The sequence below is a fragment of the Schistocerca americana genome, chromosome 5, assembly GCF_021461395.2.
Source record: "Schistocerca americana isolate TAMUIC-IGC-003095 chromosome 5, iqSchAmer2.1, whole genome shotgun sequence".
NCBI classification, from domain to species: Eukaryota; Metazoa; Arthropoda; class Insecta; order Orthoptera; family Acrididae; genus Schistocerca; species Schistocerca americana.
In genome coordinates, this window is record NC_060123.1 from 510,335,584 (window position 1) to 510,362,455 (window position 26,872).

The following is a 26,872-nucleotide window of genomic DNA, read 5'->3' on the forward strand; positions in this document are numbered from 1 at the left end:
TGTCAGAAATCCATTTTGTCTGTGTCAGAACCATGTAACAGAATACTGTGATTTGCAACTGCAATTAATGTTTTAAATTGGTATCTTGTGGAGGTAGGGGAGTGGGAAGGAGGAAAAGGGAAAGGGAACAGAGTAGGATGATTGGGAGAGGGGAAGGGAAGCAGGGAGAGGGAGTGATGGGGATGTCGTGAGTTTAACAAGAGAGGGCCCTATGTAAAATAATAAAGAAGTATAATTATGTAAAAAAAAATTCTCATTAAAATGTTAGTAGCGAAGAACAATGGGTGTGTAAACTGCAAACGGCATAAAATAGTAAAAATATGTTTATATAATAGAGGGAAACATTCCACGCGAGAAAAATATATTTAAAAACAAAGATGATGTGACTTACCATACGAAAGCGCTGGCGGGTCGATAGAAACACAAACAGACACATACATACACACAAAATTCAAGCTTTCGCAACAAACTGTTGCCTCATCAGGAAAGAGGGAAGGAGAGGGAAAGACGAAAGGAAGTGGGTTTTAAGGGAGAGGGTAAGGAGTCATTCCAATCCCGGGAGCGGAAAGACTTACCTTAGGGGGAAAAAAGGACGGGTATACACTCGCACACACACACACACACACACACACACACACACACACACACACATATCCATCCAAACATATACAGACACAAGCAGACATATTTAAAGACTGCTTAAATATGTCTGCTTGTGTCTGTATATGTGTGGATGGATATGTGTGTGTGTGCGAGTGTATACCCGTCCTTTTTTCCCCCGAAGGTATGTCTTTCCGCTCCCAGGATTGGAATGACTCCTTACCCTCTCCCTTAAAACCCACTTCCTTTCGTCTTTCCCTCTCCTTCCCTCTTTCCTGATGAGGCAACAGTTTGTTACGAAAACTTGAATTTTGTGTGTATGTATGTGTCTGTCTGTGTTTCTATCGACCTGCCAGCGCTTTCGTATGGTAAGCCACATCATCTTTGTTTTTAAATATAAAAATATGTTTATCATCTTTATGCTGAAGAATAAATGACAATTGTTTTAAATATCAATACTGTTTTTGGTAAGTTAGATAGAGTTCACTAAACATATTTTTGCAGTATGTATGAAATGAGAGTTTACAGTGAGTATGTGTATTTATCAGTTTTAACAAAGAGATAGAGGGGCTGGTCAGTACTTACCTCAGCTCAGTACAGCCGATAGATACACAAAACAGAACAGAAAATTTACATTCCTAGCTTTCGGAACTTTGTTCCTTCATCAGGGAGGAGAGAAGGGAAAAAAGGGAAGAAGGGAAAGTGAATTCAGTTACGCACAACCCAGGTTATGAAGCAGCAGGGAAAGGTAAACAGGGAGGGTAGCAAGGATTGAGGCATGGTTGGCTTCCCTCTGACAACCATGCCTCCATCCTTGCTACCCTCCCTGTTTACCTTTCCCTGTTGCTTCATAACCTGGCTTGTGAGTAACTGAATCCACTTGCCCTTCTTCCCTTTTTTCCCCTCTCTCCTCCCTGATGAAGGAACAAAGTTCTGAAAACTGGGAATGTAAATTTTATATTCTGTTTTGTGTATCTATCGGCTGTACTGAGCTGAGGTAAGTACTGGCCAGCCCCTCTATCTCTTTGTTAGTATTTGTTTCACCCTTTATATGAGATTTTCCATTAATCATATTAATCAGTTTTGAATTATGAGTATGAGCTATGGACTTGTACAACAAAAATTTTTAAAAACTGAGAATCGTACAGTGAACAGTTTGGAAGATGAGTATTGGGAGTTATTAGAAGAGACAGGAAAACATACAAATGGGTCAGTGGATAGTTGTAATTATGACTGCATTAAAAATGAAGTGGAGGTGAGTGTGACATGTAGCCAGGTGAATGGATGGTAGATGAACTGATGGAGTTCTTTGCTGGACTTCTAGAGTTAGGGAAAGATCTAGATGATAGCCCAATGGGAGGTAGATGGACAACTTAAGAAAACATGCAATACAATATGAATAAACTAGAATCACTGTATGTGCACTGTAAGAAAACTGTTGATGAAGTTGCTCATGGGTGTAACTGAACTGATAGAAATCAAGTCACTTAGACTGTTATTGATAACTTTTTTATGCTGCCAGTGTTAGGAGTGCATTTATATCTGCAAAAACAGAAGTGACATGCTGCATTAACAGTTTCCATAGTGTTGTATGTGACTTTGTTTGAAATTGTATGATTTACTGATATTTTAGATGCATTAAACACTTCCTTGTTTGCTAGTTAAAGTTGTTCAGGAAAGCATTTGATACCAGTCATTGCGTTTTTATTCAATTGATTCAACTACTCCCATCTGCCACCTTGCTGATAGTCTTCTTATAGAGTGGGCACATTCCAGTTCTCATAATTATCAAGGAGAGTATGTTAGTGTTAAGTTGTAATTAGTCATTGGTATATCTTTTAGAAGTAGCTTACAGTGGATGCTTCTGCTTTTTAATAACGTGACTAATTTCACATCACTAAAGGCTCTCCTTTATGATGGCATATAAAGAAGACAATGAATGAATGAATGACCAATGTCCTTGCCATGTATCCATGCATACCATTATACACTGCTGTCAGTATTGGCACATTGCCCGTTGTTACTGATGATTGTGATTATGATTATGATGATGATGATGATGATGATGATGATGATGATGCTCTGACCTCATATAGGCAAAGGAGATACCCTCAAAACACTATTAAGAAGAATTGTTTATTTTGTTCATCTGCTAATATAGCATATAAACAGAGAGGTATTATACAGCTTCTTACTGGTTATTTTAGCAAACATGAAATAAATTGATGACTCATAATACTTCTACTGTCATTTTGGCTACATGAATGAATATACATTCATGAGCCAAAACATTATGTCCACCTGCTTAATAGCATGGTAATGCAACTTTGAAATACAATGCAGCAACAATTCTGTGTGTATTCAACAAATCCTTAGTAGATGCCCGAAGGCATGTGCACAAGGTACACAAGTTACACAGTCCCTCTAAGTCATGGGCTGGTGCTTTGTAGATGCGAAGCTGGTGCCCAATAATGCAGGTGAGTCATGTCTTATAATAGCAGATTCGTATGTCATCATGCCGACAAACAGCTGTTTGAAACGTGCACTACACCACGATCAGAGGCCATTGTGTCCAGTATTGTGCTATTCAAGATATTCACCTGAGCCTTGAATATATCCCATCAGGTTCAGATCAGACAACATCAAAGTGGGTTTACAGTATTCTCTGAAAACCACTGTAGCGTGATTCTGATCTTGTGACGTGGACAGTTACACTGCTGGAAGATGCTATTGCTGTCGGGGAAGACATCAAATGTGAAGGGGTGCAGGTGGTCTGCAGTAATGTTCACTTTGTCCACAGCTACTGTGGTGCCTTCAGTGACTACAACAGACCCTGTGGAAGCTCAGTGAATGTCCTGAATAAAACAATAGTGGACACACTGGCCTCTGATTGTGGTGTAGTGCATGTTTCAAATAGCTGTTTGTCTGGATGATGGCATATGAGTCTGCTATTATAGGACGTGATTCATCTGATCATACAACACCAGAACAATGTGCTCTGAAATACTTGTGCCCACACCAGAATTGTACTTTGTTTTTAGATCTGCTACCAGTGCCACATATCCTGTTTTATAGAGTGGGCAAACCTCTGACCTGGCATGTTCTCTGATGAGGTGTAGAAGTCCAACAACTTGTCACATCTTCTTGGTTTCACCATTCTTCAGCCAGTTTCCTTATATGCAGATCACACTGTCACCAGAACAGCAGACCATCTCCACTGTTCCAAAAGGGTGATTTCAGAGGGTTCCCTATTTGCAGCATGTACAATTGCTAGAGTGATTCCCCATTCATCTCTGGTCCACATATAAACTTTCCTTAATGCTTCTTGTGCCTTCATTGCCACCAGGTGGCATTCATTATCGCTGTGGTCAGTGACTATAACATTTTTCTCAGAAATATATGTCAGTATAAAATTATATTTTTAGTTTCCTCTCCATTGCTTGTTTTACTTTTACAGGCCAATTAAATCAGATAATAAGGGCTTCAAGCTATTATCAAAAATGGGTTGGAGTGAAGGAGAACCTCTGGGAAAAGAGAAGGCTGGAAGCACGGAACCGGTGAGTATGCTGTTCCCTTCAATGTGGAGCATGCAATGTTAATAAAGTGTTATTGCCACTTGGGTTTCTCCATGTATATAAGTTTGTGAAGTACTTTCTGGAAAACAATGCATGGATGAGGAACAAATATTGTCGAACAAAAAACAGCAGCTCATAATTTTAATGTCAGTGATCTTGTATTGTAATGAACAGTCAGTCCAGATGACAAATCTTGTTTATGTTTATGGTGTGGTTAACTGGTTTCAGTTGTCCATAGACCATCTTCAGATCATTAATGTCTCCACTGGTGATTCATGGAGTCAATGCATGGAGCTGTTGTAAGTGCAAGAGGTACCTGTCATAAATTGATGGGGAGGGGGTATTTCAAGTAACACAAGGAGACATTGACCAAGTAGTGTCATTGGCAGAACTGAAAGTTTTTGTTTCTTCTCTCTGGACTTTAATATTCTTTCCAGATTTTTCCTTGGTTTCCTCTGCTGCTTGCTCAATGTACTGATTGATTGACATCAGTGATTTGCTACAATCATCTCTCTCTCTCGTCTCAGTTACTGCTTCCCTTTCATGGTCTTTGACACTTACGCAGTCTGGTTTCTTTTCAAGTTGGAAATGAACTTTCCCTCCCTGTAGTTGATCCCTGCTACCTTCAGAATTTCAAAGAATGTATTTCAGTCAACCTTGTCAAAAGCTTTCACTTAATTCACATATACTATATATATAGGTTTGTTTTTCTTCTAAGATAAAACATAGGGTAAGTATCACATCACATGTTCCTGCTGTTGTGTCATCCGTTGGTATGAGTTAGCTTGGCTGACTATGACCACTCCAAAACACAACATCAACATGTGCAGAATAATGAATTACATGCGTAACTTTGATCACTGTGATTTCATTCCAGCAGTGTCTCTGATACATTTATCATTGCAGTGTCTTTTAAACATTAATAACATTGTGCAAGGTGCATAGTAGTGCCATTGCACCAACATCAGAGCGTGGAACTTGGTGAGTGGCATCTCAAGAAGATGTGCAGACAAATACAATTGACTGCAGTGAGTGGAAGCAAAGATGGTGTTCTCTGGTGGTGGAGACAGTGGGTGCTGTAGATAGCACAGCTAGTGGTGGCACCTGCTGGTGACCTGTTTAAATGTTGCATCTTCTATGGAGGTAGGGCAGCATGTGGTGCAGTCAATATGGACACTGTTGATACCACATTCCTTTCCCCCCTCCCCCTCAAAAATGTGCACTACTGGCACTTAGCATGGATGCAGGTGATGCTGTAGGGTAGGTTGAACAATAGTGCAGTAGAAGCAGTACAGTGTGGAATGATGACAAATGGTACTATCCAACCTGCATCTCGACATTTACATCGCGAACCACTGGGAACATCTGTCAAAAAACCAGAGGTGGGACATCCATCCAGTTGCATAGGTTGGTGCAGTGGTGGTGCTGCCGGACAGTGTAGCATTGGCAGTGTTGAGGATACTGAAGGCTGTGCTGCTGATGCAGGCTCAATGTCCATGACTGTTGTCTCTGAGAATGATACAGATATAGGGCCTGTGGCAGTGGCTGCTTAGGTGGACAGCAGTTGGCCTCCATGTAAAAGTCGCCTGTTGACCCATGTGACCAAATGTCAGGCACTGGCAAAGGCTGCTCAGGGGCAGCAGTTGGGATTGCAGGCAACGTTTCTGAACAATGGAAATCGATGGCCGAATCACAATAATCATGAAAAAAAAGTTGCTTTTGATGCTGTTGATAGGGTGTCTGTTTTACCATGAACATTATAATGAGCTTGGCTAGTTATCTGAGTGGTGAAGCTGGATTCCCAGTTGTGAGGCTTGTTATGCACATGATAGAAAATGTCCACCACGCGGAACTTTGTTGTGAAATTGGCAGCTGAAGAAGGGCACTGAGCATGGAATAAATGCAGCAGGGTGTGGTGATGATGACCCATATGCAAAAAGCTTAGAATACTTACTATACCATCATTATACATATACAAATGTGTATTGTATGTCAGGACCCACATTGCAGATTTTCAGACAAATGCCGACTTTCATAACTACAATACCCGTAATAGCCCAGCACTCCATACTCAGTGAACAAAAAGAACGAATACACAAAGGTATGTGAGCCATATCGGTGCAAAACTGTACAACGCACTGCCAGTCAACATCAGGCAGTTAGAAGATGATAACAAATTTAAAACAGAATTTAAAAAATTTCTTGTAGAACAATGTTTTTATTCTGTAAATGACTATGTAGGTCAATAAATTTTTTCTGATGATATTTATAAAGGCAAAATGGAAAATACTCTATCTGTACCTAATCATTCATTACATTTACATACTTAAAGGACAGCTGTTGTGTGATATAAATATATACTTAAGCAGTGTTGTGTATATAAGGACTTGCCGTTTAGGGAGGACAAAACTAAAGCCTTATGAAAAACAGATTGTGCATTTAAAATAACAAGCAGGGATGTATATAGGCTATATTAATTTCATTGTATTATTATTAACTTCATTGTATTATTTTGTTTTGTACTCTTTTACGTGTATATTGTTTGTGTCCCATTTCTTTGAAATGGCTTACATGTACCCTTGACAACATCCATACAATATTTATTGTCAACGGATGGATAAATAAAATAAATAAATAAATAAATAAAATACTGTGTAACAATCCTGCAAGCAAAGTGAAATATCTGTGTTAGCAGAATAGAAATGTGGAAAACACAAGTCTGAAAACAATTTATTGGACTCACCAAAACAAAACAATAATACACTATACAAAAAAACAACTGACTCGATCCCAATTGCGGATTGACATAAACACAAAATAACAAATAATAATAATAATAATAATAATAATAATAATAATAAAGCCACACGGAAAATGATTTAAATCCAAATAGAGGTGTATTGCAGGATATGCTTCCTGCAAACACCCGAGAAGGAAAACAAAGACAGAGGATGAGATGGTCAGATGAAGTTAACCGACACCTCATTAAGCAACAAACTTAGGAACCAACACAACTGGATACAGATCACAAGTATACACAACATTTATTACCAGATACCCAGAATTAAAATTTTTAACAGAACAACGACTAGCTGATCAGATCCATGTAATAATCAAAAATAACAGGATACCCCAGTCAGAATTAGAAAACATCAAACAACAAGTACAACAAATACTGGAACAAAATAACGTGCAATCAGAAGAAGAAGAAAATACAGTAATGGACTCAAACATCCCAGAGCAAACAAACAAAGAACAACACTCATCAATTTAACAATCAGAGGAAAACGAAATCTTAAGACAGCCAGAAGTGACACACATGTTAGATATAGAAGAAAAATTTCAGCTGACATATATAGAATACAAAGACACAAATACAGACATAAGACCACTCTTGCATAGTCCCCCAAATAACCCACAAGTCGAAACAACAATAACAACTATCAACACAATCATACACAACAAAATAAATGAAAATGCAACTATGGAAGAGTTACAACTACTGGTTTCTACAGGGTGTTACAAAAAGGTACGGCCAAACTTTCAGGAAACATTCCTCACACACAAAGAAAGAAAATATGTTATGTGGTCATGTGTCCGGAAACGCTTACTTTCCATGTTAGATCTCATTTTATTACTTCTCTTCAAATCACATTAATCATGGAATGGAAACACACAGCAACAGAACGTACCAGCGTGACTTCAAACACTTTGTTATAGGAAATGTTCAAAATGTCCTCCGTTAGTGAGGATACGTGCATCCACCCACCGTCGCATGGAATCCCTGATGCGCTGATGCAGCCCTGGAGAATGGCATATTGTATCACAGCCGTCCACAATACGAGCATGAAGAGTCTCTACATTTGGTACCAGGGTTGCGTAGACAAGAGCTTTCAAATGCCCCCATAAATGAAAGTCAAGAGGGTTGAGGTCAGGAGAGCGTGGAGGCCATAGAATTGGTCCGCCTCTGCCTATCCATCGGTCACCGAATCTGTTGTTGAGAAGCGTACGAACACTTCGACTGAAATGTGCAGGAGCTCCATCATGCATGAACCACATGTTGTGTCGTAAAGACACATGTTCTAGCAGCACAGGTAGAGTATCCCATATGAAATCGTGATAACGTGCTCCATTGAGTGTGGGTGGAAGAACATGGGGCCCAATCAAGACATCACCAACAATGTCTGCCCAAACGTTCACAGAAAATCTGTGTTGATGGCGTGATTGCACAACTGCGTGCGGATTCTCGTCAGCCCACACATGTTGATTGTGAAAATTTACAGTTTGATCACGTTGGAATGAAGCCTCATCCGTAAAGAGAACATTTGCACTGAAATGAGGATTGACACATTTTTGGATGAACCATTCGCGGAAGTGTACCCATGGAGGCCAATCAGCTGCTGATAGTGCCTGCACACACTGTACATGGTACGGAAACAACTGGTTCTCCCGTAGCACTCTCCATACAGTGACGTGGTCAACGTTACCTTGTACAGCAACAACTTCTCTGACGCTGACAGTAGGGTTATCGTCAACTGCATGAAGAATTGCCTGGTCCATTGCAGGTGTCCTCGTCGTTCTAGGTCTTCCCCAATCGCGAGTCATAGGCTGGAATGTTCCGTGCTCCCTAAGATGCCGATCAATTGCTTCGAACGTCTTCCTGTTGGGACACCTTCGTTCTGGAAATATGTCTCGATACAAGCGTACTGCGCCACCGCTATTGCCCCGTGCTAATCCATACATCAAATGGGCATCTGCCAACTCTGCATTTGTAAACATTGCACTGACTGCAAAACCACGTTCGTGATGAACACTAACCTGTTGATGCTACGTACTGATGTGCTTGATGCTAGTACTGTAGAGCAATGAGTCGCATGTCAACACAAGCACTGAAGTCAACATTACCTTCCTCCAGTTGGGCCAACTGGCAGTGAATCGAGGAAGTACAGTACATACTTGCAAAACTAAAATGAGCTCTAACATGGAAATTAAGCATTTCCGGACACATGTCGACATAACATCTTTTCTTTATTTGTGTGTGAGGAATGTTTCCTGAAAGTTTGGCCGTACCTTTTTGTAACACCCTGTATAGCAGCACTCACTACACTAAATATACACACAAGGCAGAGATCAGAACCAACCAACACACAGAAGGAACCCACAAAACCTGCATGGCAACACAGTCTACAGATCAGGATAGAAAAACTGAGAAAAGACATCGGACAGCTAACACAATTTATAAGAAATGAGATATCAGACCAAAAACGAAAAAGGTTAGGTAAAATCTCACAACAAGAAGTGATAAAGGAATTAGATGAAAAGAAGCAGAAATTACAAGCATTGGCCAAACGACTTAGAAGATACAAGAAAAGTGAAAATAGAAGGAAACAAAACCAAACATTCAACACAAACCAAAAGAAATTTTACCAGACAGTAGATAACACACACATTAAAATAGACAATCCACCAAACGTAACAGACATGGAACACTTCTGGAGCAACATATGGTAAAACCCGGTACAACATAACAGACATGCATGGTGGATACAAGCAGAAACAGACACATACAAGATGTTACCACAAATGCCTGAAGTGATAATTTTGCAACATGAAGTCACCTGAGCAATTAATTCTACGCACAATTGGAAAGTCCCAGGAAAAGATAAAATAGCAAATTTATGGCTAAAGAAGTTCACCTCGACGCATTCACATCTAACTAATCTATTTAACAGTTACATTGCAGACCCATACACGGTCCCTGATACACTTACACAAGGAATAACGTACCTGAAACCTAAAGATCAAGCAGACACAGCAAGCCCAGCAAAATATCGCCCCATAACATGCCTACCAACAGTATACAAAATATTAACTTCAGTCATTACACAGAAATTAATGACACATACAACACAGAACAAAATTATAAATGAAGAACAAAAAGGCTGCTGCAAAGGAGCACAAGGATGTAAAGAGCAACTGATAATAGATGCAGAGGTGACATATCAAGCTAAAACTAAACAAAGGTTGCTACACTACGCATTCATTGATTACCAAAAAGCTTTTGATAGTGTACCCACTCATGGTTACTACAAATATTGGAAATATACAAAGTAGATCCTAAACTGATACAGTTCCTAAACATAGTAATGAAAAATTGGAAAACCACACTCAATATCCAAACAAATTCAAATAGTATCACATCACAGCCAATACAGATTAAGTGTGGAATATACCAAGGAGACTCATTAAGTCCTTTCTGGTCCTGCCTTGCTCTGAACCCACTATCCAACATGCTAAATAATACAAATTATTGATATAATATTACTGGAACATACCAACACAAAATCACACATTTGCTATACATGGATGATCTAAAACTACTGGCAGCAACAAATCAACAACTCAACCAATTACTAAAGATAACAGAAGTATTCAGCAATGATATAAATATGGCTTTCGGCACAGACAAATGTAAGAAAAATAGCATAGTCAAGGGAAAACACACTAAACAAGAAGATGACTTATTGGATAACCACAGCGACTGCATAGAAGCGATGGAAAAAACAGATGCCTATAAATATCTAGGATACAGGCAAAAAATAGGAATAGATGATACAAATATTAAAGAAGAACTAAAAGAAAAATATAGACAAAGACTAACAAAAATACTGAAAACAGAATTGACAGCAAGAAACAAGACAAAAGCTATAAATACTTACTATACCAATATTGACCTATTCATTTGGAGTAGTGAAATGGAGCAACACACAGCTAGAAGCACTCAATACACTTACATGATCACAATGCCACAAATATAGAATACATCACATACATTCAGCAATAGAAAGATTCACATTAAGGAGGAAAGGGATTTATCGACATAAAAAACCTACATTATGGACAGGTAGACATTTTAAGAAAATTCTTTATAGAACGAGCAGAAACTAGCAAAATACACAAAGCAATCACTCATATAAATACATCGGCTACACCATTGCAATTTCATAACCACTTCTACAACCCGTTAGATCACATAACATCAACAGATACAAAGAAAGTAAATTGGAAAAAGAAAACACTACATGGCAAGCACCCGTATCATCTAACACATCCACACATCCATCAAGATGCATCCAGCACATGGCTAAGAAAAGGCAATATATACAGTGAGACTGAAGGATTCATGATTGCAATACAGGATCAAACAATAAACACCATATATTACAGCAAGCATATTATTAAAGATCCAAATACCACAACAGATAAATGCAGACTTTGCAAACAACAAATAGAAACAGTAGATCACATCACAAGTGGATGTACAATACTAGCAAATACAGAATACACCAGAAGACATGACAATATAGCAAAAATAATACATCAACAACTTGCCATACAACATAAACTAATAAAACAACACGTTCTTACATACAAGTATGCACCACAAAATGTACTGGAGAATGATGAATACAAATTATACTGGAACAGAACTATTATAACAGATAAAACACCACCACATAACAAACCTGACATCATGCTCACCAATAAAAAGAAGAAATTAACACAACTAATCGAAATATCCATACCCAATACAACAAATATACAGAAGAAAACAGGAGAAAAAATTGAAAAATACATCCAACTGGCTGAGGAAGTCAAGGACATGGGGCATCAGGATAAAGTTGACATTATACCAATTATACTATCAACTACAGGAGTCATACCACACAATATCCACCAGTACATCAATGCAATACAGCTACATCCAAACGTGTATATACAACTACAGAAATCCGTAATTATTGATGCAAGTTCAATTACCCGAAAGTTCCTAAATGTAATGTAACATATACTGTACAGTTAAAAGGAAGTCACACTTGATCAAGGTCCACGTCACTTTCCATTTTTAAGCAGACATAACATCTGAGAAGGGAAATAAATAATAATAATAATAATAATAATAATAAAAGAAGACCCATCTCTTCACGGGGAGCGAACACAAACAGTTCTGCATTGTCAATAGGCTTGTCGACTATACCAAGAGATCGGCCAGCTAGAAGAGGTGTCTGGCTGTGGCTGCCTGAGCAGCAGCTCTGTATCCTTGTGAGCGGTGCATTTAACTGCCGTTTGCCGGTAGTGCGCCACCTTATAAAGCCCGTTGGCAGATATATCTGCCGGAACTATTTGCCATCACATGCCTGGCGTAGCTAAGTAGTTGCTAGGCTAGCTGCAATCTCTGGTGAAGCTGTTCTGCAGGCTCCACGAATGAGTAGCGGTCCCTAGTGGCCATTGGTGGACACCTGGTAGTGTGTTGTGTTGTGGCCACCAGCAAGTCTTTGTTTTGACAACACAGACAACGTAAGTTTTCCTGGTGATGTAGGAATTCCGTGATGTTTGGACGTAAAGTGGGATGCCAATGCAGTAGGCGCTACAGTGTCCGAAGTGTGTGACCGCAGTACAAAGTATCATGAAAAGGCAAAATATGAAAGGTGCTGAGAAACAATAACAAATCATTTTCCATCTAGTGTGAAGCACAAAGTTTTGACATCAGACCCTTGAGAGAGCAAATGAAACATTCGACTTAATCTTTTAATTGAGGAGAAGAGTGGAGCTGTTTGAACACGTTGAATCCCATTTTGTTGACAAAATTGTTGAAATTCCAATGAATAAAACTGGAGACCATTGTCCAAAATGATGGTTTGAGACAAACTTTATAAACAAAAGACAGAAGTGGGTGCTCTGATAATGCTAGTGCTACTTGTCAAATTCATTGAAATGACAAATGGAAGTTTTCACACCCGTAGAGTCCTGATTGATGGGTATGAAACTCATTGAAATGTTGTGACAAGACAGCTGATCATCTGAGAAGACATTTATCATTGAAATATACTGAGAAAGCCTGCAATCACATGGACAAATGACTATTTATTGTTTGCATCAGTGATAATTACCCATAATGTGTTCCAGAAAGGACCAGCAAAATTAGTATGATTGTGTTAAGCAGAATCAGGTTGAGGCGAACTAAAAAATTCTTGTTATATGGGTGCTTGGTTGTCTGTGCACGCATGGCAGCTGGCAGTCATCTGTTCAATCTGCTTATGTGCAACACACACTAGCCGCTAGGTTTGATGATTCCCCAATACCCTTCATGTAAAAGTCAAAAAACAGTTTGCTGCAGTGATGTGGGAATCAAGACTCACACTTGTTCATTAGGATTATGCAATAAAATAACACCATTCTGTAGGGAAAGGCTGTTGTGTTGTGCATAATATTAGCACACTAGTGCATCTAAAACTTGGTTTTGATTACAGGACCAACCTGTCTGAATTTACAGGGGTGTGAAAACTTTAGAGTCTTTTAAATGAAACAAACATTATTAACGTTCTAAATTTTTATTCTTTATGTCTACACATTTACAGCCCTCTGCCACTAGAGGGCTGCAAACTATAGCATGTAACATGATGATATGTAATGTTAACTGTCAGTGCTTGAGAAATGGCATACTATAATTGGATTTTTGAATTCAAAGAGTTAGTCCACACACTGAGCAACCTCTCCTTCAGCATAACAATGGTAGATCACACGAGTGCTGCAGCATCTGCAACAATTTGACACCTTGGGTTAACTGTCATCGATTGTCCTCCATAGAGTCCTGACTTGGCTCCATCCAATTTTCATTTGTTTCCAAAACTTAAAAGAACATCTTCAAGGACTTCACCTTGATGGTGATGAAGTAGTGCAAGCAGAGTTGAGGTGATAGCTCCATCAACAGAGGCAAATAATCTGCAGTAACAGTAGCAACAAACTGGTCTCTCATTGGGACAAATTTGTTTGTCACCAGGTTGACCACGTTGAGAAATAAATGTGTAAACATGAGGAATAAAGATGTAGAATGTTAATAATGTTTGTTTTATTCAGAAAGCTTTAAGAGTTTTTGCATAAAAGATTCAGAGACATTACTTTTCAGTATGCCCTCGTAGCACTTGAGCAATTGTAGCAATTGATCTTGTGCAGTAGCTTGTGTGATCTACCAGTAATCAATGGGGAAAGCTTGCAATCATTGTGACGCAGGTTGATCAATTTGAAGACAAGAAACTTTTGACGCTTTGAATTCTGTATTAGTTCCCATAGGTAAGCGAGACAGTGTGTCTGTATTTGCATGCTGTGCTGTCTGTAGGGATATAAGGAATTTCATGTTGGTAATTTGAAAGAAGAAATGGCCAATGTTCCAGCTTATGTGCTGTATGATCAGACACATTTTTTGTTGGATGAAAACAGCAGTCATTGGCTTATAGTAAGTCACGAGAAAATTTTTTCTGAGATGAAAATGTTAATCAAATTTCATGAAGGCTAAGGTTTCCTTTTCCAGGTGATGTTACTTGTCTTGGGCCTAGGTCAGTGCCTTAGATGCTAATGATATGTGGTGTTCAGTGTTTCCAACCTTGCGAGGTAAAATTGCTCTATTCTATGTGATGACGCATCAACTGCTAATACTATCAGTTTCTGTGGATCATAATGAATAAGATGTGGACAACTAAGCAAACTTGAAAAGAGATACAAAATTTTTGATGTGCTGTTCCGATATTTGTCCAGAGAGCCGTGTAGATACTGTGGTTTGCTAATGTCCTGCTGGCAGCCCATTTAAATGTTGTGTCTTCTGCAGAAAGGTGGGTGGCATGCTATGTGTGTCCAACATACAAACCATCGACACTGCACCTACATTTGTGCAGAATCCAGACAGAGTTTACCTGAGGCTGTCATCTGTAAATTCTTCTCTAAGTATTTTGTCAGTATTTTGCAACCATGACATATTAGACTGAGTGTTTGCTAATAATGTGGAGAACTGTGATACGTGCATTGTGCAGTAGTAGTTAGTGCCACTGTTTAGTGTGCTGCAGGTTGCCATTTCAAACCCAATCACAGGCAAATATTTGTTATTTAATGTTTATGATTTCTGGAAGGTAGTTGAAACTTGCATTTTCTGGATTTTTATCCATTTGTATAAATTGCAGCACACTCCATCAAGGAGTTCAGTTCCTTTCTGGCTTACATTTGTGTCTGTACTACACATGGTTGAAGCACTAAGTGTTGTACTTCATCGATGACCCTGCTCTCGGATTTGGACTCAGTTGATTATGACATGACATTATTTGATGGTGACACGTGTTACTTCAAAGCATCTGCATCACTGTGGTTCAAGTCAGACAACATAAAAGCCATCGCTTACATGGACAAGAACCAGAATACCAATAGTACATCATTCCAAAGATGCATTCATTCAGGAGACCAACAGATTCCAAACCAGCAATAACTCATTTTTCTTGAGACACTTGTCAAGACCCTGTGAAATGCTTGAAAGGATTAGACAGAGTCATCACATATGAAAGGTGGGATGTCATGATCTGTTAGGGAAATGTACTTTCAGTTATATAGCGCAGCCCAGCAGTGGTTCGAGAACAACGAATTGGAGCTCAATAGCTGGGACAAATTTCAGGCCAAACTGGAGAAAACATTGGGCGACAAATAGCAGCAAGTCTGCTTAGAGCAGAAGGATGGTTAAAGAATGGGGCACAGTGTCATGGTGAAATGACACAGTTGTATGTACTGAATATTTTGGCCCTATGCAACAATGTGAATCTGAATATGACACATTTGATAAAGGGTTCACAGAAGATGTTCCATGCTTTTCTGATAAAGGATTTAAAGTGATGTCACCAAATAAAGAAAATGCAACAGAAAAGGAATCGCATGAAAGAGGTATGACCGACTCCCTAATGTGGTCGCCATGTCAATTGTGGAAGGCCACCATGACTTCACCTCTCTCATATGCCATGTAATGTCAGCAGTGCGCAAGTAGCATTATTAATTCGTTTACTAGGCAATATTGTATTTTAATTACTGTTTAAATGTTGTGTCGAATTGTTTGTGCTCTCTGTAGATTAGTTCAGACATTCTTTACACAACAGTATTTAGCATGGATAGGGACGGCGACTGCTGTGTTCGGATGCGGGCTGAGTTGGCATCCCTTCGCTCCCAGCTTCAGGCAGTGTTGGCTTCGGTCACACAGCTTGAGGCTGTTGCCAAAGGGCATCACTGTGGGGGTCCGGACGGGGGTTTGTTGGATACGGCCAGCTCGTCCCACACATCCGCCGAGCAGACTTCGGCTGTGGCTGTCCAGGATATTGCCCACATTGAGGCTGACCTCACCCTTGGTAGAGTGGGAGGTCATCTCAAGGTGTGGCAGGGGGCGAAAGACATTCCGGAGGGCTGAACGGAAGGCCTCTCCAGTTTGTGTGATGAACCGGTTTCAGGCTCTGTCTGTGGCTGATACTGATCTTTGGCCGGACGTGGCTGCTTGTCTTGTTCCAGAGGTTGCCCCTCAGTCAGCAAGATCTGGGCGGTCGCAGAGGGTGGGCTTACTGGTAGTTGGGAGCTCCAACGTCAGGCGCGTAATGGGGCCCCTTAGGGATATGGCTGCAAGGGAGGGGAAGAAAACCAATGTGCACTCTGTGTGCATACTGGGGGGGTGGGGGTCATTCCAGATGTGGGAAGGGTCCTTCCGGATGCCACGAAGGGTACAGGGTGCACCCATCTGCAGGTGGTCGCTCATTTCGGCACCAGTGATGTGTGTTGTTACAGATTGGAGGAAATCCTCTCTGGCTTCTGGCGGCTATTTGATTTGGTGAAGAATGCCAGTCTCGCTAGCGGGATGAAGGCAGAGCTCAGCATCTGCAGCATCATCGACAGGACTGATTGTGGACCTTTGGTACAGAGCCGAATGGAGGGCCTGCTGCAGATTCCTCGAGTTGCACCATAGGGTGGTGGGATTTCGGGTTCCGCTGGATAGGTCAGGAGTCCACTACACCCAACAGGCGGCAACACGGGTAGCAGGGGTTGTGTGGCGTGGACTGGGCGGTTTTTTAGGTTAGATGGCCTTGGGCAAGTACAGAAAGGACAACAGCCTCAAACGGTGCGGGGCAAAGTCAGGACATGCGGGGACCAAGCAGCAGTCGGTATGGTAATTGTAAACTGTCGAAGCTGTGTTGGTGAAGTACCAGAACTTCAAGCACTGATAGAAAGCACTGAAGCTGAAATCGTTATAGGTATGGAAAGCTGGCTGAAGCCAGAGATAAATTCTGCCGAAATTTTTACAAAGGCACAGACGGTGTTTAGAAAGGACAAGTTGCATGCAACCGGTGGAAGTGTGTTTGTCGCTGTTAGTAGTAGTTTATCCTGTAGTGAAATATAAGTGGATAGTTCCTGTGAATTATTATGGGTGGAGGTTATACTCAACAACCGAGCTAGGTTAATAATTGGCTCCTTTTACTGACCTCACCACTCAGCAGCATTAGTGGCAGAACAACTGAGAGAAAATCTGGATTACATTTCACATAAATTTCCTCAGCATGTTATAGTCTTACATGGAGATTTCAATTTACCAGATATAGACTGGGACACTCAGATGTTTACGACGGGTGGTAGGGACAGAGCATCGAGTGACATTATACTGAGTGCACTATCCGAAAATTACCTTGAGCAATTAAACAGAGAACCGACTCGTGGAGATAACATCTTGGACCTACTGATAACAAACAGACCCAAACTTTTCGACTCTCAAAGTGCAGAACAGGGAATCAGTAATCAAAAGGCCATTGCAGCATCCCTGAACATGGAAGTAAATAGTATTATAAAAAAAGGGAGGAAGGTTTATCTATTTAGCAAGAGTAATAGGAGGCAGATTTCAGACTACCTAACAGATCAAAACGAAAATTTCTGTTTCGACACTGACAATGTTGAGTGTTTATGGAAAAAGTTCAAGGCAATCGTAAAATGCATTTTAGACAGGTACGTACCATGTAAAACTGTGAGGGACGGGAAAAACCCACCATGGTTCAACAACAAAGTTAGGAAACTACTGCGAAAGCAAAGAGAGCTTCACTGCAGTTTAAACACAGCCGAAACCTCTCAGACAAACAGGAGCTAAACGATGTCAAAGTTAGCATAAGGAGGACTATGCGTGAAGCATTCAGTGAATTCTAAAGTAAAATTCTATGTACCGACTTGACAGAAAATCCTAGGAAGTTCTCTTCTTATGTTAAATCAGTAAGTGGATCGAAACAACATATCCACACACTCTGGGACGATGATGATGGCATTGAAACAGAGGATGACACATGTAAAACTGAAATACTAAACACCTTTTTCCAAAGCTGTTTCACAGAGGAAGACCGCACTGCAGTTCCTTCTCTAAATCACCGCACGAACGAAAAAATGGCTGACATCGAAATAAGTGTCCAAGGAATAGAAAAGCAACTGAAATCATTCAACAGAGGAAAGTCCACTGGACCTGACGGGATACCAATTCGATTCTACACAGAGTACGCGAAAAAACTTGCCCCCCCCCCCCCCCCCCCCCCCCTTCTAACAGCCGTATATCGCAAGTCTCTAGAGGAACGGAAGGTTCCAAATGATTGGAAAAGAGCACAGGTAGTCCCAGTTTTCAAGAAGGGTCGTCGAACAGATGCACAAAACTATAGGCCTATATCTCTGACATCTATCTGTTGTAGAATTTTAGAACATGTTTTTTGCTCGCGTATCATGACATTTCTGGAAACCCAGAATCTACTCTATAGGGTTAAACACGGATTCCGGAAGGCGTTCAATACAGTTCCGCACTGTCGCCTGATAAACAAAGTAAGAGCCTACGGAATATCAGACCAGCTGTGTGGCTGGATTGAAGAGGTTTTAGCAAATAGAACACAGCATGTTGTTCTCAATGGAGAGACGTCTACAGACGTTAAAGTAACCTCTGGCGTGCCACAGGGGAGTGTTATGGGACCATTGCTTTTTACAATGTATATAAATGACCTAGTAGATAGTGTCGGAAGTTCCATGCGGCTTTTTGTGGATGATGCTGTAATATACAGAGAAGTTCCAGCATTAGAAAATTGCAGCGAAATGCAGGAAGATCTGCAGCGGATAGGCACTTGATGCAGGGAGTGGCAACTGACCCTTACCATAGACAAATGTAATGTATTATGAATACATACAAAGAAGGATCCTTTATTGTATGATTATATGATAGCGGAACAAACGCTGGTAGCAGTTACTTCTGTAAAATATCTGGGAGTATGTGTGCGGAACGATTTGAAGTGGAATGATCATATAAAATTAATTGTTGGTAAGGTGGGTGCCAGGTTGAGATTCATTGGGAGAGTCCTTAGAAAATGTAGTCCACCAACAAAGGAGGTGGCTTACAAAACACTCGTTCGACTTATACTTGAGTATTGCTCATCAGTGTGGGATCCGTACCAGGTCGGGTTGATGGAGAAGATAGAGAGGATCCAAAGAAGAGTGGTGCGTTTTGTCACAGGGTTGTTTGGTGGGTGTGATAGTGTTACGAAGATGTTCAGCAAACTCAAGTTGCAGACTCTGCAAGAGAGGCGCTCTGCGTCACGGTATAGCTTGCTGTTCAGGTTTCGAGAGGGTGCATTTCTGGACGAGGTATCGAATATATTGCTTCCCCCTACTTATTCCTCCCAAGGAGATCACAAATGTAAAATTAGAGAGATTCGAGTGCGCACGGAGGGTTTCCGACAGTCATTCTTCCCATGAACCATACGCGACTGGAACAGGAAAGGGAAGTAATGACAGTGGCAAGTAAAGTGCCCTCCACCGCACACCGTTGGGTGGCTTGCGGAGTATAAATGTAGATGTAGATGGAATAAGCAAAGAGGTACAGCGATTTCCAGCAGCAAAAAATATCGGACAAGTAACCAAGAGACAGTGGCCATTAGTGTTAACTCCCTTACATCTGGCAGTAATAGAGAATGTTACAGGAAGGAAGGAAGGAATATTAGAGTTTAACTTCCCATTGACAATGTGGCCATTAGATGTGTATTGACATTAGCACCAATCTCAGCCACCACTTGAATGCGTAATGAAGAATGGACTCGGACTTTGGCTGCAATTGTTAAACAACAACCCATCATTTGACCACTGCAGGTACAACCAACCCCCTCAACAAAGTGCAATGCTCTGTAGAACAACAGATGTTTGAAGGATAGTGGACAAAATGCCAGTCCGTTTCCTCTGTGGTCGTGCTGGACATGTTTTACGCTACTACGGGGAAAGAAGACATGTGCTCAGTGACTGTTACCCTGCCAGACATCAACCATCATAACAGTCCTATTTGCGTCAGTCAACAGCAGAATATCATAGTTGGCATGCGGGATGAAGCCCACTGCCATGCCTTGGACGAAGTCACTCTCCAACACCTCATAGCTGTTCCTCATTGTCGTACAGCAGTACCTGGCGGTTGCCTAGCTGCCAAACTCAAGAAGACTAATCAAGGTAACTCCATGGATGAAAGTTACCAAGATATCAGTAAATCTCATCAACATTATCAGCAGTGACCAGTCTGTCAGAGTGCTAGTAGAATCAGGGGTTTCTTTTTCTGTAATGTTGGATACTTATTGTTGCCGGTTAAAGAAGACTATGTTCTATGATATGAAAGTGATTATGTTGAAGGTTGCAAATGGGAAATATGTCCTGGCGACAGGAATATGTATTGCATGAACAACTGTCAGTGACAGAACACAGCCCTTCGAATTTTTCAATTTAACAGGATATAATGATGATGTTATTCCCTGGTAGGACTTCTTGCATCTCAGCAGTCATAGACACTGGAAGATCAGAGCTCCAGGATGATGAAGCTATTCCAACACGTGCACAGACAAAGATTGTTCTGGGAAGTTTAACTTATTTGCTATTAATGATGATGTTATTCCACCATCAGCAATGAAACAAGTTTCAGTTGTTGATCTAGGTGCTCAGTTAAACATTAGCTTTTGTTGATCACAAAAAACTATTCAGCTGATCAGCCGAAATGGTCACATAATCCTTTGCAGTAATGTGACCTTCCAGAGTAACTGTGGGCCCCACGGAATACCACGATATGGCTGCTCAAATCAGCACCGAACCATCGCCATGTTTCATTCTTGGGAGTAAATTGTGTCAAAACAGTGTGAAACTAGTCTCATCCAACCAACTGACTTTCTTTCATTGCTCCATAATACAGATTTTATGGCTTCAGCTCCATGTTTTCCTGTTACAGCATTTGCATCACTGATGAGTGGTTTTGGAATTCCGGCTCACATCCAATTTCTTGCTTATGGAACTCCCAACATGTTGTTTCAGTGCTGACTGGATTTGTGAGTGTGATATTCAGTTCTACCATGACTTCTGCAGCTGTTGTCCTCTTATTTTTCATCACAGTACTCTACAATAACCATCTGTCATGGTCACTCAACACACATTTTCGTCCATGTTGTGACTTAGAGGATAATTTTTTCTGCTTTCCCTGTGTGCATTGTACACCGAGGTGACAAAAGTCGTGGGATACCTCCTAATATTGTGTCAGACCACCTTTTGCCTGGCGTAGTGCAGCAACTTGACATGACATGGGCTCAACAAGTTGTTGGAAATCCGCTACGAAAATACTGAGCCATGCCACCTTTACGGCTGTTCATAATTGTGAAAGTGTTACTTGTGCAGGATTTTGTGTACAAACTGACCTCTTGAGTATGTCCCGTAAATATTCAGTGGAATTTATGTCAGGTGATCTGGGTGGCCAAATCATTTGCTCGAATTGTTCAGAATGTTCTTCAAACTAATCGTGAACAATTCTGGTCTGATGACATGGCACATTGTCATCCATAAAAATTCCATCATTGTTTGGGAACATGAAGTAAGTGGATGACTGCAAATTGTCTCAAAGTAGCTGAACGTAACCATTTCCAGCCACTGGTCAGTTCAGTTCAGTTCCATGTAAACACAGCTCACACCATTATGGAGCCACCACCAGCTTGCACAGTTTCTTGTTGACAACTTAAGTCCATGGCTGCATCGGGTCTGCGCCACACTCGAACCCTAGCATCAGATCTTAACAACTAAAATGAGAACTCATTTGACCAGACTATGGTTTTCCAGTCATCTAGGATTCAACTGATATGGTCACAAGCCCAGGAAGGCACTGCAGGTGATGTCTTGTTGTTAGCAAAGATACTCGCATCCGTTGTCTGCTGCTATAGCCCATTAATGCCAAATCTGCACTATCCTAATGGGGACATCATTCATTATATGTCCCACATTGGTTCTGTGGCTGCTTCATGCAGTGTTGCCTGTATGTTAGAACTGACAACTCTGCACAAATGCTGCATCTCTCAGTTGTTAAGTGAAGGCAGTTGGCCACTGCATTGTCTGTGGTGAGAGGTAATGCCTGAAATTTTGTATTTTCAGCACACTCTTGGTACTGTGGATCTCGGAATTTTGAATTCTCTAAGGATTTCCAAAATGAAATGTTCCATGTGTCTGCCTCCAGCTACCAGTTCAAAGTCTGTTGATTCCCGTTGTCCAGCCACATTTATGTGGGAGAAATCTTCACATGAACCACATAAGTACAGCTGTGTCAATGCACAGCCCTTTTATACCTCATACACGTGATACTACTGCCATCTTTATGTGTGCATATTACTACCTAATGACTTTTGTCACCTCAGTGTAAATCTTCAATACGTTGCCTTCGGAAATACCAAACACTTCGGTTCCCTTGTCCCATGTTCAAATTCATTTAGTTCTTTTGTAATACACTTATAACTACGCAGAACACTATTCTGACCATGACTGACACTTGCAATGTATTGAGGACATTGCGCAGGTGTTGTTTGTGGTCAAATACAACAATGCAATGTGCAGACTTGGCTAACACCTGCATGTATGTTCAAGCATGAGGTTTTGAGGTGTTTCTATTTGTCCAACCTCTGTATGTGCATATAACAGCCAGACCAGTTCAGGATGGACAACTAAGTACAGTTGACAAAGAATGATGCTTCACTGCCACTACAGACATTCTGTGTCAGTTTTCAGATGCTTTAAAATCCAAAGTGGGGAAAAAACAGACCAAGCAGCCCGCAATAAAATACCATGTCAACACTATGGACCATCCGCCAATTAGCTTTCATATAGGGTGTTCCCAGCTGAACAATGCACAATCCAGTAGGAAGTGGAGAAGATGCTGCAAGATGACATCACTGAACCTTCACAGAGTCCTTGGTCTTCTCTTGTAGTCCTTGTGGAGGAGAAAGATGGTGCAAAGCATTTCTGTGTTGACTACGGATGATTAAACAAAATCGAAAAAAATTATGTCTCCCCATAGCTGCGCATTGATGACACCCTAGGCTGTTAGAAGATGGGCAAAAGTATTTCTCAAGATCTGTGCTTGTCCTTAGGGAGGCACTAGCATCATCTGCAATCCTGGCATTGTAAGAAGGATGCTGAGATGGAACATCACACGTAAGCTATAGGATATGGGATAGGTTTTTAGTACAAATTCAGGAGATTGCTGAGAAGGTGATAATTTATGCTTACAGAGTATTTTTCTAAGTCTGATATAAACTATTCTTCAACTGAGAAAAAGTGCTTGCAGTGGTTTGGGCCTTCAACAAGTTCTGTCCATATTTAATTGACAAACAATTCACCATTCCCTATGTTGGCTGACTAGTGTGAAGGATCAACGGATCAACTGGTGAGGTAGGCACTGAGTCTTCAGGTTTATGATGTAATGGTGGTACACAAAAATGGTACAAACACGAGGAACTCGCTGACTTTCAAGCAATCCTTCAGCAGAACACAGTAGCATGAATGAAACCTCTTGCATTGCTGCATTAAATGACAATGCTGCTGAACAGAGGGAAGACCCAACATTGCCAAGAACACATTGTGCAAGTGGAACCATAGTAAGATGGGGCAAAACTGGTTGGTCATCATCCCAGTTCATTTACAGCCAGGTGTCTTGAAGTATTTCTACGATGCTCCAACATGTGGTCATCTGTGACTGTGAAGACTCTAAACAGAATCAGGTGCAGGTCTCATTGCCCAGATCTCTACCAGTCCGTTAGACACTATGTGAACCACTGTAAGGAATGCAGTGGACAGAAGCACATACTGCAGTTACCTCCAGGGCATTTGATGCAATTCCATTTGCAGCTGTACTATTGGAATTGACCTCTTCAGGAGGTATCCACAGTCTAAATACAGGAATTGATGCACAAAAGTCCCTGCTGATTACCTCACCCAGTATGCTGTCACTAAAGATGTGTCGACTGCTCAAGCTCCAGATATTGCAAAGTTCCTTGAAAAAGACATCTCTTTGAAGTAAGGAGCATTTTGTGTGATGATTTCTGATTGCAGAAAAGTTTTCCAGTCCAGACTAGTATCAGCAGTAATTTAACATTTGACATCATCTACAGGATGACAACTGCTTGTCATCCAAAGATGAGTGACTTCACATAATGTTTTATAAGATACTGGCAGATATATTCTTGATGTTCATTTATGTTGAACAGAGACACTGAGATATAGTACTGCCCATCATGACATTTGCATATAATGAAGCAAAGCAGGAAATTACAGACTTCACACCGTTCTATCTGCACCAAGGTTGTGAGAGTGAAATGACAGTGGTTACACTATTCCTGTTTCAACCAGATGATGTTCAGAATGATTATGTGAAACATCTTATCACAAGGACCAAAGAAGCAAGACAGCTGGTTTGCATAAGGTCTCTGGACCTCACAAAAAGGACCAAGAGTACTGTAACATCAAGCACCAGCCAGTGAGATACAATCCAGGAGACTTGCTATGGATTTTTATGCCTGTGCAGAAATGGAACTCTCGGAAAATTTACTAAATCACTACTGGACTGTATCATATCCTTTGTTGGTTGTTGCACATAATATATGACATTGAGTGCTACATGACCCTTCACCGAGAAGACAAAAGCACAGAGGCGTTGTTCACACCCTCTGTCTGAAGCCCCACTATAGTCCTGAAGCACAGATTGACAATGGGGATGTCTCTTCAGCAGGAGAGGCTACCTGTCATGCTTGTGATAACACTACCAGAATGGGAAGATCCTCAAGTGCTGCCATACAGAGAACCCTCGACAAGATTTAGATCCAGGATGCAATAATCAGCTCCAGTGAGAACCTCTTAAACTGTGGTTCACTGTTTCTTCAGATGGCCCAATACAATGAGCTGTGTTGCGTGCCTTGTAGTGTAGCTATTGGTGTAGCAGGTTTGTGTGCTGTGAGTTGCTGGTTGACACCCAGCAAGTCACCAGCAAGTATTTGTGATTTAATATCTGTCATTTCCAAAATGGTCTCAAAACTTGTAATATTTGCAGGTTCTGGAATATTCTGTGTTTGTATAAATAGCAACACTAATCCATCCAGGAATTCAGTTCTCTTCTGGTTGTATGTTGGTATCTGTAACAAAAGTGCTTTCAGTGATAAGTGTTGTATTTCATCAGTGATCCTGCTTTCTGGTTTGGAATTGACTGTTGTCATGATATGACAGTATTCACACCTGTCAGCTCCTGTTCTGTTTGGAAATGCCAATAATTCTGAGAGAATTTTATCAGCTCCAGGTGCCTTGATTCATTCTATAAGTATTTATTTTTCATTTTGCCAATATTCATGTGAAATTTAACATGTCAGATCACCATCTTTAGTGTATGGCATACATGGGTGTGGGGGAGGACACACAAGTAACAGTAATTCCATTCCTGCAGGCAAACCCACATGTGCACTCCACACGCACTCCGCTACCCTTGTAGCCATTTCCTGCATGTAGTGCACGCCTGACCTATTCAGGGGGACCCTACATTTCTCCATCCGATAGTGGAGGTTGAGAAATTTGCACCCCAGATCTCTGCAGAATCGTCCGAGCATCTGGTTTAAGCCTTCCACTCGGCCCCGAACCAGAGGACCGCGATCGGTTCTGGAAATGACAGTACAAATAGTTAGCTCAGATTTTACCCCGCAAGAGAGGCTTTCCACCTTCACCAGATCCCAACTGCCCGTATGAAGATGACCTCTGAACCCAGACGGCAGGAGTCATTGGTGCCGGCATGAGCAACAATTTGCTGTTGGGTGCACCCAGTGCTCTATATCGCCACTGGCAGGGCCTCCTCCACATCTCGGATGAGATCCCCTGGCAAGCAGACAGAGTGAACACTGGCCTTCTTCCCCAAACTTTCTGCTATTTCCCTTAGGGGCTACATCACCCGCCTAACTTTGGAGCTCCCAATCACTAATAAACCCCTCCCCCCGTGTGCCTACTCAGACCTTCCTGAAGGAGCAGTCACATGTCCACTAACAGGCAGAGCAGGCGATGCCACACAGTCAGCCTCCACATTGACCCTCCGCCTCGTGCGACACGAACACCGTTGAACCTGCCACTACCCTTGGGGAGAGAGTGGCCCAACTGTGCCCGGTACCCGTGAAGATGTCTCGACAGGGAGGACCATAGGTGAAGCATGTAACACCTGGGGTGTACCATGCGTTGCACCAGATTCCCCACTGCCACTACACTCCGAGGCAGCAGCTCGAAGACTACTGACCGTGGCCATCAGCACGTTCAGCTGTTCGCGAACAATGGCCAGCTCCTCCTGCGTCCGTACACAGCAGTCACACGTCCTATCCATCCTAAGAAATCAACAATTTACTGTAGAGAGTTAAGTAATCAACTTTTAACTAGACTGCTAATTCACTGAAGGCGGCTGATAGCTTACTAAACTGTGGTTACTAGACACTTCTTGTTGGAAATAATGAAATTTCTAAACAAACATGAAATCT

The 26,872-nt window shown here is 41.2% G+C and overlaps 1 protein-coding gene across 2 annotated transcripts in view; it reads left to right on the plus strand.

Annotated features, from left to right (window-relative positions):
* Positions 1-26,872, plus strand: part of LOC124616191 (angiogenic factor with G patch and FHA domains 1) — a 274,594-nt gene that overhangs the window by 78,408 nt on the left and 169,314 nt on the right. For both annotated transcript variants that reach the window (XM_047144489.1, XM_047144488.1), the window contains exon 8: positions 4,058-4,157. In XM_047144489.1, the coding sequence (XP_047000445.1) occupies positions 4,058-4,157 (100 nt within the window). The remainder of the gene's footprint in view (positions 1-4,057; positions 4,158-26,872) is intronic.